The 13,635-nt window shown below is 43.5% G+C and overlaps 1 protein-coding gene across 1 annotated transcript; it reads left to right on the plus strand.

Annotated features, from left to right (window-relative positions):
• The first annotated feature begins 3,035 nt into the window (after positions 1-3,035).
• pprc1 (PPARG related coactivator 1) lies at positions 3,036-12,465 on the plus strand. Its single transcript, XM_079279918.1, has 14 exons — positions 3,036-3,142; positions 4,860-4,955; positions 5,059-5,208; positions 5,376-5,456; positions 5,538-7,587; positions 7,972-8,025; positions 8,680-8,740; positions 8,985-9,052; positions 9,231-9,963; positions 10,075-10,287; positions 10,416-10,476; positions 10,565-10,686; positions 10,953-11,104; positions 12,031-12,465. Exons 1-14 carry the CDS (start codon positions 3,062-3,064, stop codon positions 12,129-12,131), a joined length of 4,023 nt encoding a protein of 1,340 aa, XP_079136044.1. The 5' UTR covers positions 3,036-3,061; the 3' UTR covers positions 12,132-12,465.
• The last annotated feature ends 1,170 nt before the right edge of the window (positions 12,466-13,635 follow it).

Genomic DNA, 13,635 nt, shown 5'->3' on the forward strand with positions numbered 1-13,635 from the left:
GACAGACAAGCTCACAAGTCTCTCAGCTCCCACATGAACACAGCCTCGGGTATAGTGGAGGAAAAGCTGTGGAGGAAACATGAGCAGCATTGGATTCATTAGAACGTGTAACGAGAAGCAGACTGGTTGGGCCAGTTGTGGACACATGGGGAACAGGCAGCAAGGAAGCACAAGTTAATTATTCTGTATCAGTAGCGAACTGCCAGCATCAAGTAATGGAATAAGTAACTTATGTGTTAAATATTGATTCTAAACATGCAGATTACTGTGGCCACATAAAATACAGGACAGGGAAACTGTAAAACACAATGATGTGGGACAGAATAAAGACAGTGATTTACTGTCTCTATGTGAAGAGATCTTCTAACAACATTATACGAATACAAAGGTGTCTCGCTGAAGCATTCCACTAATTTTCTTCTGGACATCTGGTTGTTAACCGATCGAAACGTTGCCTTAAAAGAGTGAGTGAAATAAACTATTCATTTGGAGCCTAACAGTGTTTTTGTGCCCTCCAAGTAAATGTGAACTCGTACGTCCACGCTCTTCAGGACCAAGTTGGAGTTCAGTATCTCGCTCATGGATAATTCAACATGTGGACATGACAAGCCTGGGATCAAACTAGAAACCTTTCCATTGTTGGCAAACCCGACGACTAAACTAACATTATATATATATATATATATATATATATATATATATATATATATATATATATATATATATATATATATATATATATATATATATATATATATATATTTTAAATAAGTCTTATATGCCATGGCACATAAAATGGACCCTTTCTTCATAAATCTATATATTCTTGTTCAGTGAGACTCAAAATTGTCACCTGAGCGATTCCTGGATCGATGGAGCTCACAGACACCAAACTACGCTGCAGTGGGTCTCTTACCTGGTGTGTCTGTTCTTTGGAGACAAGGATCCTTTTTTCTAATTCAGCATAAAACGTGGATGAGTTTACTGAAGAGCGCTGCAGCAGTGAGGAAGCTGTTAAAGAATGTAGAAATATTTTTAAACTTTACAAATGGCGAACAGTTTTATTCTTCAAACAGCAGAGAATAAATGACATGTGAAACAGAGACACAGACAAAGTGGTGTACCACAATGGAAGAGAGAGTGTGTGTGTGTGTGTGTGTGTGTGTGTGTGTAGGTGTGTGTGTGTGTGTGTGTGTGTGTGGTTGTTGTGGCTGCAGGGCTCACCTCTAATCCATTTTTGCTTGTGGGACAGAGGGAATTGCCGATGGCATTTCTGTGCCATTCAGTATGGATCCTAATGAGGGACAATGAGGGACACATCCTCCCCACTTTTGTATTTGACCCAATTTAATCCCCACCTGTGTGTTTCACAGTCTTCCCTTTATGTATTACAAACAGCAACAAAAAGACATCCACCACCTCTCCAGCTCTGAGGGGAAACTATTGTTCTTTTCAATGTGCTGTTTGGTTATAGTCCTCAGAGAGCGATATATGTTGTACATATATGTGTCTTTCTCTTGGGTATGAGTTATAAACAGGAACATAGAGTTTGACAAAAAAAATGAGAACTCAAGGTCTACTTACTAGCTTTTCCCAGAGCTTTAACCGCATCTCAATGTCTTCATCCTTTAGTGCAGTTTGTTCAGATTGTAACTTTTGTCTCGGTTCAAAAATGAAGGAATGGCCTCCTGGATCTTTTTTGCAGCCGTCTACTGATTCCTTGAAAACAGAGAATGTCGTATACATTTTCAGGTTAAAATGTGCATCATAAATGGGAAAGTCAGGACCTTTCAAAGTAAAGATGTGTTTACACCGGTCAAATACCAAAGAGAGCCCATATAATTGTTGCTGAACAGTGCCCACTGGAGCCACAAGAGACAATTACAGGATAATGGTGCAGAAAAAAAATAGTCAACCTTTACATCTTTTGAATTCAACTTTTTATTCTCAAGAAGATGAATGTGTTATTTGTGCAAAAGTTATAAAGTGTCTTTTGGACATGACCACGCAATTTGGTATTTTCACAAAAGAAAAACAATTGGCATCTAATTGTGTTATTGCATGTAACCTATTAATATATTTACACACTTTTAATGCAAGAGCCCCATTAAATAATCTTAATTCAACCAATATAAATGTATATTAATTCATGAATTCAAACAGTGCAAACATTTTTGAAATTCCTGTCTGAACTAAAACAAGTCAGACAGAAATTAAACACAGAATAGTCTCAGACTAGTCTCAGACTTTTCATTGTAAACAGATTACTTTTTATTTTACAATAATAGTCAATATTCTACCAAGATGTAGTGTTTACACAATGCACAATAATTTCACTCAATATATGATGACAAACAGGCAGTTCTTACAAAACAACAATCCCATTAATAATTGTACAATAATTGCAAGCAAAATGTTATATCTTCCAAACAACAATAACTGCTGCATATAATCCACACCTATAAAGGGATATTAGTGTGATGTAAAATGCTGTCCATCCAAACACAGAGTCCAATATGGCGTCTTCAAATGTCTTATTTTGTCCAACTGATAATCTAAACCCCCAAAATACTTAATTTAAAATACAATCGAACCGAGAAAAGCAGCAAATCAACCCATTTCTGAAGCTGGAAACAGCAAATATTTTGCATTTTGATTTATCACATACTGTAACCAACCTACCTGTTTACTGGATAGTTAGTTTGTATCCTGTCGTTTCTGCCATTGTTATCACTGTAGCTAAGTTACAAAGGAACAACTAGTCAACATAAACTACTGTTGTGGTTTTGTGCGCGTGGTGTGCATGTTTGTCCTCCTTGTTTTGCAGCAAAGATCAAATCAACCAGCCTCAACAAGGGAGTAAACAATGTGCAGATGTATTAAATATAACTACAGAAAAACGTGACCATGTAACGTAACCCCCCTGACCGCCGGCGTTCCTTTGCGTCATTTTGCCGGGAATGTTGGACCACGTGTCTCCGGCCGGCGTGCTTGTTCCTCTAATGCGCGATTCACTACTTTTCAGTCCGAAACGAGTCAGGGCAGGGAGTGTAGGAGCAAGATGGCGGCGCGCTGGGGAGCAGGCGAGGAGACTTTAACTGCGTACAATATGGCATTTTTCCCAATGGATACACTAGACGGGGTAAAGCATTTGTGCAACACTTTATTTCCTTTCATGTGATCCTAATGGCTAGTACTTTAGTGTGTGTTGAGAAGCGGGACAGAGCGTGTTGTGTGGACGAGCTGTACTATGCGCATGGAAAAGTGACACGTGGATGCCACCGTAGTATCTAGAGTAAAACTTATTTCAAATATGTACCTATTGTTTTGTGACGTTTACAGCTAGACACGTCTTTCGTGGTGTATTAATTAAATAATTCATAATGCGTCACTCTTAAATGTGCTGTTGTCTTTTAGCTATACGTTAACGCTAGCTGTGAGTCAGTGTAGCTTGACTGGCTGGTTAGTGAACGAGACAGGTTTCCTCCCTTATAATACCAATATGTGTTTAAACATGTGAAGTGACAGTTGTGTATTTTTGTTGGTGGTTGGCCTGGCATGTTCACTAGTTGTATAATCATCATGAGTAATGCGCATTTAAGCTCAATCAACGTGCATCCGTAATGTATGTACTGTTAATATCATCTAACACACGTGGCAACAAACAAGGCGAGATGCTAGTCACCAGCGGGGTTTATCACAACTGATTGTATGCATAGCTACTCTATTCCTGTTTTGGTTGAGGTGACGTTTACTTATCTGCTGCCATTGTTTAGTTGTAAGGCTCCGTGCCAGCCCGTTGCAGTGATGTGTCATCATTGTGTGATGATGCACACAATGATGAAGCTCTTGTATTTTAAGACAATGACTGCACTCTTTAAAGTAACGCACACCTGGGTGGTTATTCCGTCGATCACTGTAGCTGCACACCACGTTTTCATTCATAGCCTGTGTGTATCCGCATGTGGTTCAGTCGTGGTGAATCACATGTTGGCTTCCTTCACGCATGCGCAGCAGGCACTGTATATTTAACCTCTTCACACGCCCGTCCATTGAGTTTATAAATGGCTACACTGTGGTTTTAAACGTTTGGTGTAAAATGTATATTTAAATGTTGCGTATCATTTGGTAATTGTTAAAATGTCGCACAGGAGCAGAGATGAGGGCCCTGCGCGTGTTTGTTGTAGTGCCACACGTGGGCTAGGTAGCCTCCCCATGGACGGGGTGAGGATCAAATATGTCTGCGCACTGTGTGTGCATGTGTCGATAGCAACACGTGGGTTACTGTAAGAGACTGCTGCGTTATTAAGTCAAAGTGCATCCTGTTATCAGTTATGGCTGCTTATAAAGGCGGTTGTGTGCTGGATGTAGTGTAGTTACGCATACTCTTAAAATATACAGAGTTGTTATACACTAGGTGAGCCTACAATCACATGGAATATTCCACTTTTCAACTATATATTGAATTTCGTATTTGTTTAAACCTGTATTTAAAATGTAACTATATCAGACATACAGATGTTGTCCTTTGAATTGTCTTGGAAAAGATTATTTGTTATTTAATGTATAATTTATGTACAGTTATCATTTATGTAGCTAATCTAAGTGTACATTGGAGTCTTGCATGCCCGATTGATACTTGCTTTAATGCTCTTGCATATTTCACATTGTAGGAAAATGCCTCCATAGATCCAGTTGAAATGGAAATACACCCCAGTGGTCTTCTTCATATGATAAGACAGGATGTTTACCTAGTGGAACAGATATCTGATCTGTTAGTCAATTATGTGCTTGCATATTTTTGTTTTGCCTGAATCGTGTTGTTGTTTTTGCCAACGTGGTTTTTATTTCCCCTCTAGACTGATGTACTGAGCTCTGCCGAAACTCTGGAGGCCCTTCAAAGCTACGTAGACCCCTCCATTTTTTCTATCTTTGAGGACACACCAACAGCAGAGGCAAGACAAATTTCACATGTTTGAAATAAGTGTTACAGTAGCATGAGATGGTAAATTTGTTTGTTTATACTCCCATTGACTTAATTGCAATGTGTTTATTTAGACTAAAGGTCTAGACGAGGAGAGCGAAGCAACGCTGCTGACTGCCCTGACGGAGATCCTTGACAATGTGGATGATGAGAACTTGTCCCCGTTTGACACACTACCTGACTCAGACCTGCTGTCCGGTCAGAAGGGCAGGGAACATTCTCCGGTAAGTGCCCAGCTGTCATACACGACTCTCAAATTCCCCCATCTAGCCCTTGTGCAAAGCGAGTGGAAGGACCCTTTGCTGACCTGTCGTTCTTAATATACTGTGGTTTATTTATGTTGGTCTACAAATGCAGTCGTCATGCTTTTTGTTTATCTTTCACTCTCTAGCTCAGGAGACTGCTGCATCTGTCCCGTTCCCCTCCAGAGAAGGACACACTATGTAACACCAGAGCCATATCGACTGGAAAGGTAGCTTTTCTCGCTCAATAGCACTGTATATTAATTTTACAGCAGACTTATTTCTGAATTATATATTTGTTTCCCCCTCAGACCCTCCCCAGGATACTGGCAGACTCTCTCCAGAGAAGTGATGGTGAGGAGGAGGAAGATGGCTCCCCCACTCTGAGCCCAGCGAGTCTTGATTTGTCTCCTGACGGTGACACGCTCCACTGGGATGGTCTGACCCTCCCGCTTCCCGTCACCTTCGAGCAGGAGGTCGAAGGCGGCGTTTCAGTTAGCATGGGGGACTTCAACCTGGCGGACTTCATCAGGCACATCCACCCGTACTGTCTGGCCATTTGTATGGAGGATGACGAGGGGGAACAGATGTTGCCCGAAGGAGGAATCTTACTTGAAGTTGTGGACCAGGGTGAAAATGGAGAACCCATCCTGGCCATCCCAAACATGGATCTTTCGCTCTCTCCTCCACTTAAAGAGCAGTCTTCTAAAAATATGCGGATCGTTTCAGACGAAGCGGAAGAAGTGGCCTCTGACAGCTCGGAGCATATCGTCGTTGACGATGAAGATGAGGCTCCAGTGCAAGTTGCAGACCCTTTGACTCACTACATTTGTTCAGACGTGAAAGGCAACCTGGTCATTAAGAAACAAAAGGAAGAGATCAAAGGGAAAAGCCCCTCTCACAGAAAAAAGAAAAAGAAATACAAGGAACGGTGCCAACCCAAACCTGTGGAGGGAAGGGTCCTTAGAAGTGGCACCGTAAGAAAGACGGGACAGCAATCTCCCAAAAAGCTTGAAAAACGGCCTCTCAAAGAAGAGAAGAAACACAAAGTCCCAAAGGTTCCTCTTGCCTCAACTCTAGCTTCTTCCTCTGTAAAACCTAAGAAACCAAATCTATGCCAAACTGAAACAAAAATCACCACCACAACACTATTGCCTATGATGAAGGTGCAAGTTGCAACCCCTGTGTCAACCAGACAGGAAATGGCGCCGTTAAATACTAGCCGTGAGAAGAGTCGGCCTAGCTGTTCCCCCACAGCTGCGATCTCCCAACAACCCGATGAAGCGCCTGAACAGCGTTCCCCGGCCCCTGAGAAGCTGGAAGACTCATCAGCAGCTCCCTCTCCTGTCCTGCCCCCGTCGTCTTTGGGGAGCCCTGCAGCTGCTTCTAGTCCGGCTGAACCCCAGCAGACGCCAACCCTCCCTCCTGTGGCCCCTGCAGTCTCGGAGCCAAAGCCCAAATCACTCAGTCTAGCAGAGTACCGGCAACTCCGGCAGCAGAAAAAGCCGGCTCCGGTGGAAAAACAAGAGAACAGCACCAAGTGGCCCAGCCTCCCAGAGCTCCCCAAAGAGCTTCCCCCTCTTCCCTGCTTGCCTGGCCCCAGCCCCAAAGATCTCCGACGCCCCAACCCCCAGGCAGAAGTGGAAGAGGTTAGACCTGCCTGGCACCCACTGGGGCCGTATGCACCACCCACCCCTGAGGCTCTGTTGGTGCCACCGGCATACATGGCTGCCTCATCCAGCAAGGTTACTCCTGTCCCTAAACCACAGCCAAAACCTGAACCTTCGACAACGTCTGTATCCCAAAAGCCCTCAACCCCGGCCTTTAATTCAGAGAGCAATTTACCCTCTCATCAACACACCACTGCTCAACCTGTAGTACCTTGTGTGCCTCAAAGCTCTGGGTCTCCATCTTCTTTGAAAGATGCCACTGAGTTATTGTCATCGGCAAATGGGAAGTGCTCTCCTGCACCTTCAGGAGGAAAGGGTGGAGTTGATGAAAGGTCTCAATCTGCATCTCTTGAGTCTGTAGCGCTTCCTAAAACCTGTCTTAAAACCACTACAGATGCGATCAAAGCTGTGTCTGTGACCAGTGCCCCCCAGCAGACCATTGTTTTTCAGAAGGTGCCTAAGCTTACTGCTCCTGTGTCGGTTAGTAACCCCATCACACCTGAGAGCAAGTCCTCCAAACCCCCAGCCAATAGTACCCAGCTCAGTTCTCCAGTTACCCATCCCTCAGACTCCCAGAGTGTAAAGGCCAAACCTGTACTTGAAACTAAAGAGAAACCCGCTCCAGCAGTGAAACCCCAAAGGGCAAAGAACGCCACCCAGGAGCTGATCGAGGCCTTCACCAGTGAGATAGGTGAGTTTAAAGTTGATCATGCATTTTGATTGTAAAGTTTTTGTTTTGTTCATAAAATGCTGACTACAATGACCTGCAAAGTCCTCGCTAAAGAAACCTGCTTTGTCCGTGTCTCATCTCTGCTGCTCTGCAGCTCTAGCCCATATTTAATCTGCTCCAGTGATTGGCTGGTGTGCAGGAACTCCACATCGGAAATGATTTAGGAAAGGCGGTGTCTGCTGGTAGTGCAGTAAAATAATAATTAGCCCTCTGTAGCTTCATCATTCTACACATCATTATATGTCTGTCACCACTTTAATTTAGCCTGCATCCTGTTTGTTGTCTGTTAAGTACAGGGAAGTATAACTAATATATATATTAACATGACATGATCATTTTTTGAAGGTATTGAAGCTGCTGATATGACCAGCTTGCTGGAGCAGTTTGAGGAAACCCAAGGTAATAAACGATGACTGGTTATTTTTATCCGTTTTCATACAACATCGCAGCACTCTTTGGTTAGCAGTAGTGGGTGAGAGGGTAGAAGGAATTTCACTAAAAGGCTTAAAGCAATAGATCCTGCCTAAAGAGGTTGTGCATGTGCTCGGAGGTGGGTGTCCATTCCTCTGCTTTCATAGTCTTAGCAGGCTTTTCGTATGAGCTTGAAGCTCATCTGATCCTCCTAGAGAAGAAAGATTGTGAGGTTCTAAATGGCAGGATTTAATTTTTCTTACTGAAACATTCCCCTTTAAGAGAGGTGTGCTGCAGGGGGCAGAGAAGCTGCATTGTGCTGTCGTCCGCACAGCTGCTGGAATTCTGCCCTGTTCGCAAATCCATTTAACTCTCGCCCTGCTGTCTTTGTTTGAGCGGATGTACGAGCCCCCAGCCCCAACAAGTAGCCGCACTCTGAACGTGTGATTACTTATGTCAGTGTGCAAAACACATAATACACTGCATTTACTGCAGCATGTCAGGTACATGCTGCAGGTTGCTACAGTTCATCCAATGTTGGTGACGCAGAATTTTTATTTCTGTTTGTTGGTGTGTGTTGCTCTGTTCATTTTGTCGTTCCTTGTGCTGATGCACTTACTTCCTTGTTCCTTCTCTCTTCAGCCAAAGAGGAGGAATGTTTGCTGGAGGTCTCTGGTAGAGCAGCAGCTGTAGGAAACTCGAGGTGAGTTACCCTACAGCCCTCACGCTGCTCTGTGTGACTGACGGGAGTCACGGTTTCTCTAAATGAAACCTGTTAGCTGTGTGCGTGTAGCGATCGCTCGCACACACCTTCTTGCCAAGACCTACCACAAGCGTGATGGCCGTCTCTGTTCTAAATATGTGCAACCTGGCGTTGCACTCTAATCAAGAGGTGGCAGCTACACAATTTCCCACTGATCGTAACCGACCCTGTGCTCCATTTACAGTGTTGAGCTGGCTCCAGAGAAAACAGTCGTGGAGCGCGTTAGAGCAAATGACCTCTTCAGTACTGCAGGTAATTCAGCATTTTGACTTTAAGATGAGTCATTACGCTAAGCCATTAAAGCGGATAAAGAAGAAGTTGTATGGCTTCATTAGATATGGTTATCTGAAATACTACATCGTGATCAGATGACCAACTGCACTTGAATGTTGTTTGTAACTGTGGTGCACTTTCTTACCCTCTGCTTCAGCTTTGACTCCCCCAGCTACTCCTCCCCACCTGATGTGGAAACCCCTGGCCCCTGTGGCCCTGCTGGGAAAGAGCAAGGCTGCTGATGCCTCAAAGTCGAGCTCCTCCAAGGTGATCCAGATAGAGGCCCGGCCTCTGCCGTCAGTCCGGTCCCGCCGCAAACCCACTCCTGCTGCCGCCACTGTAGCCCCCGAGCTAGCATGCATGGACCACGACTACTGCCTCCCACACGAAGGTACTTCCACTGGAGAGCCAGGCCAGCGTTGGACTGTCAAACAGCCATCGTTTATCACTATTAAACCCATCGGGCAACCCACTAGAACCACCACACCGGCGCCCCCAGCTTCCCTGGCACCGTCTGCTCAGCCTGCCATAAAGCTTGTGGTTACAACCAAAACACCAGAGTTTCCTGTGACGGAGCCCCTCGATCACAGGCCCGATGAGATGGAGAGAAGCTCTGTCCTGGAGACTCCTGATGCTTCGCCTGCTCATCAGGACACTGACGCCTCTGTTAAAGAAGGAAGCCCCAGGAGAAGGCCCTTTGGGAGGTCCTACCGTCAACATGCTGCTTCGTCTCGCACACCCAGTCCCAGATCTAGTCCCAAAGAGAGGACCGGAGGCCGGTCGAGGAAAAGAAGATCCCATCGTTCTCCCAGCCCCATGTCCAGCAGTTCAGAGTCAGACTCCCATTCCTCTTCATCTCGGTCTAGATCACACTCGCCACCTAAGAAAAGGTTAGGCCCACAGTCCGGATGTCTTGGGTTCATGCAGCATCTTGATTTCAATTTCTAGGGGTTATGATTGCCTTTGTTCATCACCGGCATGCTTTCCTATTTCCTCTCTAGGTGTCGTCTCCGTCACCCTGAAAGTAGTTCCAGCTCCTCATCCCGTTCCTCCTCCAGGTCCTCTCCCTCTGTGTCCCGCTCCCCTCCCAGGAGGAGGCGGTACTCGTATTCCTCCTCTCGTTCTGGCTCCTGGAGTTGCTCCAGGTCGCGGTCTCAATCCCCTGAATCCCCTCAGAGACGACCTCAGTGGAGTAGAAGCAGAAGATTACACAGGTACACAGTATGTGTGTGTATATATGTGTAGGTGTATATCGCTGTTTCACTTGTATATAGCAAATACTTTACCGAGCGTTCTTTGAGAGACTTCATCTAGTCTTCCTCTGTCCCTCATGTTCGTCCAGCTATGGTCAAAGTGCGAAGACAAATTTGGAGGAGGTGAAGAGACTCAAGGAGAAAGCCATTGTAAGTAAATCTTCCTCCCTCGTACACCGGTCTCTAAGCAAAGTGGTTAAAATATTCTCGCTATGAATCGACTACTTTCTTCTCTCAGGAGGAGCGCCGGGTTGTTTACATTGGTCGAATTCGGGGAACAATGACCCAAAACGAACTTAAAGAGCGCTTCTCTTTATTTGGCGAGATTGAAGAATGCACCCTGCACTTTAGAGACCATGGGTAAGTACATCAGCAGCTTACTTTACTCTTGTAATAAGGAAATGATGTAACCTAATTGCACTGTATTTGAACCTTGTTGGTCTCGTCTGTGACCTGTTGGGCCATCATACAGTGCTATAGCATATCAGCCTTGTTCATAACTGGAGCCTCCTGGCCACGCCCCCAGTTTGCTCTTTTAAATGCAAGTCACAGCTCAAACATGATGTACCTAGACCTGTGATCAACTACAAATGAACACAGGCTAATGGTTTGCTTATCTGTCACAGGGACAACTACGGGTTTGTGACTTATTACGACACCAAGAATGCGTTCACGGCCATTGAGAATGGAAGCAAGCTGCGCAAGCCTGATGAGCTGCCATTTGATCTCTGTTTTGGTGGAAGGAGACAGTTCTGCAAAAGCAACTATGCTGATCTGGGTACGCACAAATCAACAGACACAAAGTTCTTGTAGCCTTCACCCAGAGTGCTGGTAATTCATCCAAATAGCATCCATTTGGTTTGCAGAAGATTGGACATATTTGCTGCAGGTTATCCCAATGCAGTGTGCTCAGCTGAGAGCTGTTAACTATTTGAGGGATAATCACTGCAGCAAGGAGGCAGCATTTAGATTTTTGAGCATACGGTCCTTTTTTAAATGTGCTTTTTGTGTGTTTTTTGAAACTAACAGACCCGATTTTAAATCATCAAAAGTAAACAAAAACATATTAAATGTTGATGAACACTTAAAGGGGTTGTTTGGTTTGTTTGAAGTGGGGCTGCATGAGGTACTTTTCCATATTTGTGTATTGCCTACAGTAGAAGGCAGTCTACACGCCCTAAGTTTGAAGAAACAAATTAGTTCCCTGTTGGAAAATATTCGAAATATAGCGTGCACTTAAAACAGTTTTTGTTTAGTCTTCAGCAGTACCATGCTGGTACCCACGTCTGTTGGGGGCGTACCTAGTACAAACTCCACTTCCAAAAATCCGATCTTGCCTTTATAACTACTGAAGTTTCACACTAAAGTATTTTTATTTAAATTTTTTAATGACATCATACATTGCACACAGTTTTCACATGATGGGTTTTTAAATGTTTATTCAGTTTGTTTTGTGGCTTGATATATTTATATTTTACTGATCTAAATTGAAACGGAACTTAAATGATCATATAGGGAGACACAATTAAATGTCATAAGAATAATTCATTTTTCGGTGGCATGTCAAACATTTGGGATTTGTAAAATGCTACATCTGTGGTGTTGTCCCATCAATGGTTTGAAATTGCACAACCTGAGTACAGTAAGTTCTGCTTTCCTTTTTATTTTGATGCAATGCTGACTTTGTTTTCTTTCCCTTTTCAGATTTGAGTAGAGAGTACGAACCATTGCCTGCGAAAGGCAAGTTTCATGGACTAGACTTCGACACTTTATTGAAGCAGGCCCAGCAGAATCAGAAGAGGTAACAGGAGGCCTGCAGCAGGAAGCAGCCGACACTTACCTCAGAGCCAACGGTTGGCTTCTCACCTGCAACACTGTCTTTACATTTTAGTTGTTGCATTAGTTTTATTTTGTTTTATTTTGTTTCTGCAAGCTAACACCTTCTATTGAAGTGAAGATTTGTAATGAAAGTGGAAAAGAAAAAAAATGGAACAAGTCAAATTTAAATATTTTTTTTAAAGTTTATTTAAATGTATAATCAAATCTGAATTGTATGGAGAGAATCATTTTTAAAAGGGGAAAGGTAAGTGGGATGGACCTCCCCAATGACTGGGAGAGGTTGTGATGCATTGAATGTACTCCAAACCTAAATAAAAAAATATGACTAAATATTGTTTGTTTTCATTCCAACTGGAGTGTCTGCATTGCGTTTGTCATTATTGTTTACACCTTCTTTATAAAGGGAAGTATTTGTCAGACACTGGGCCATTTGACATGTCTCAAGAAAACTATAGGTGTAATTCACAAAAAAGGTGCCTTTTTTTTTTTTTGCTTTGTGTTCATGGACCACTTTAAAAGAATGCAGAAAAAGCTCAAGTGAAACTAATTCTGTTAACGATTAGCTCGGTTCCCAGTGAGCCAGAATGCAGAATACCAGGCCCTGAAAGTGCTCTTTTTAATTGTCTTAATTACACCTGTGCTATAGCTGTTATGACATGCCAAAATGTGAAAATAGTTTTTAAATGGCTCACCATCACATGGTGACAATCCTAATAGAACAGAGCCATCATACAGGTTATTACTAGTAGCAACACCAGTAGTAAACATGTCTGCTATGAAAAAGTCACATTAAGGACAGAAGGCCTCTCAAGAAGCACGAGTGTGAATTAACCAATGCGCTGTCCTTGCAGAGGGCCTTGCTGTAGTGGACGTTCTGTGTTATGATGCAAAGATATAATTGGATAGTGATTCAGAATAAAGCATGTGTTTTGCTGACAGGATGCGCAGGTCCAGGTCACAACAATTGCGCAGCACCTCCCCTTTTGAAAATGGTGTCGGAGCTGGGATGCACTCCTAATATGGGCTGGAGTCTCAATATATTAGAAAGCTGGTGAGATATTCAACACAACTACTGAAAAAGAGCGAGTCAACAGGCAATAGATGAACGTTTGCTTCAAGTTTAGGAATGTTACGACAGTGAATTACTCCATAACAACTCCACGAGGTTATTACTGCTCTGGGCACCAATTCATCATGTCCAGTACTTTTCTACAGTTTATTACACCACGTACATCGTAAATAAGACTATTTGAACAACTGCAAATGCCGTCATTTAGATAAAGTCGGCTGTTAGTGACACTTGTATACAATAACAAATCATTTTACCTTTATTTTGACACCTGCGTGTTGACGTTTTGTCGTCGCAGAATATAAATGTCATCTATCTCTTTGCCACGGTAAAATCTTTGCGCTGTTTTGTCACGCAGATCTAGTTCTGACTGGTTTAAACCAGTCATCGGCGCATGCGCA

The sequence above is a fragment of the Melanostigma gelatinosum genome (genome assembly GCF_949748355.1).
Source record: "Melanostigma gelatinosum genome assembly, chromosome: 12".
NCBI lineage: Eukaryota > Metazoa > Chordata > Actinopteri > Perciformes > Zoarcidae > Melanostigma > Melanostigma gelatinosum.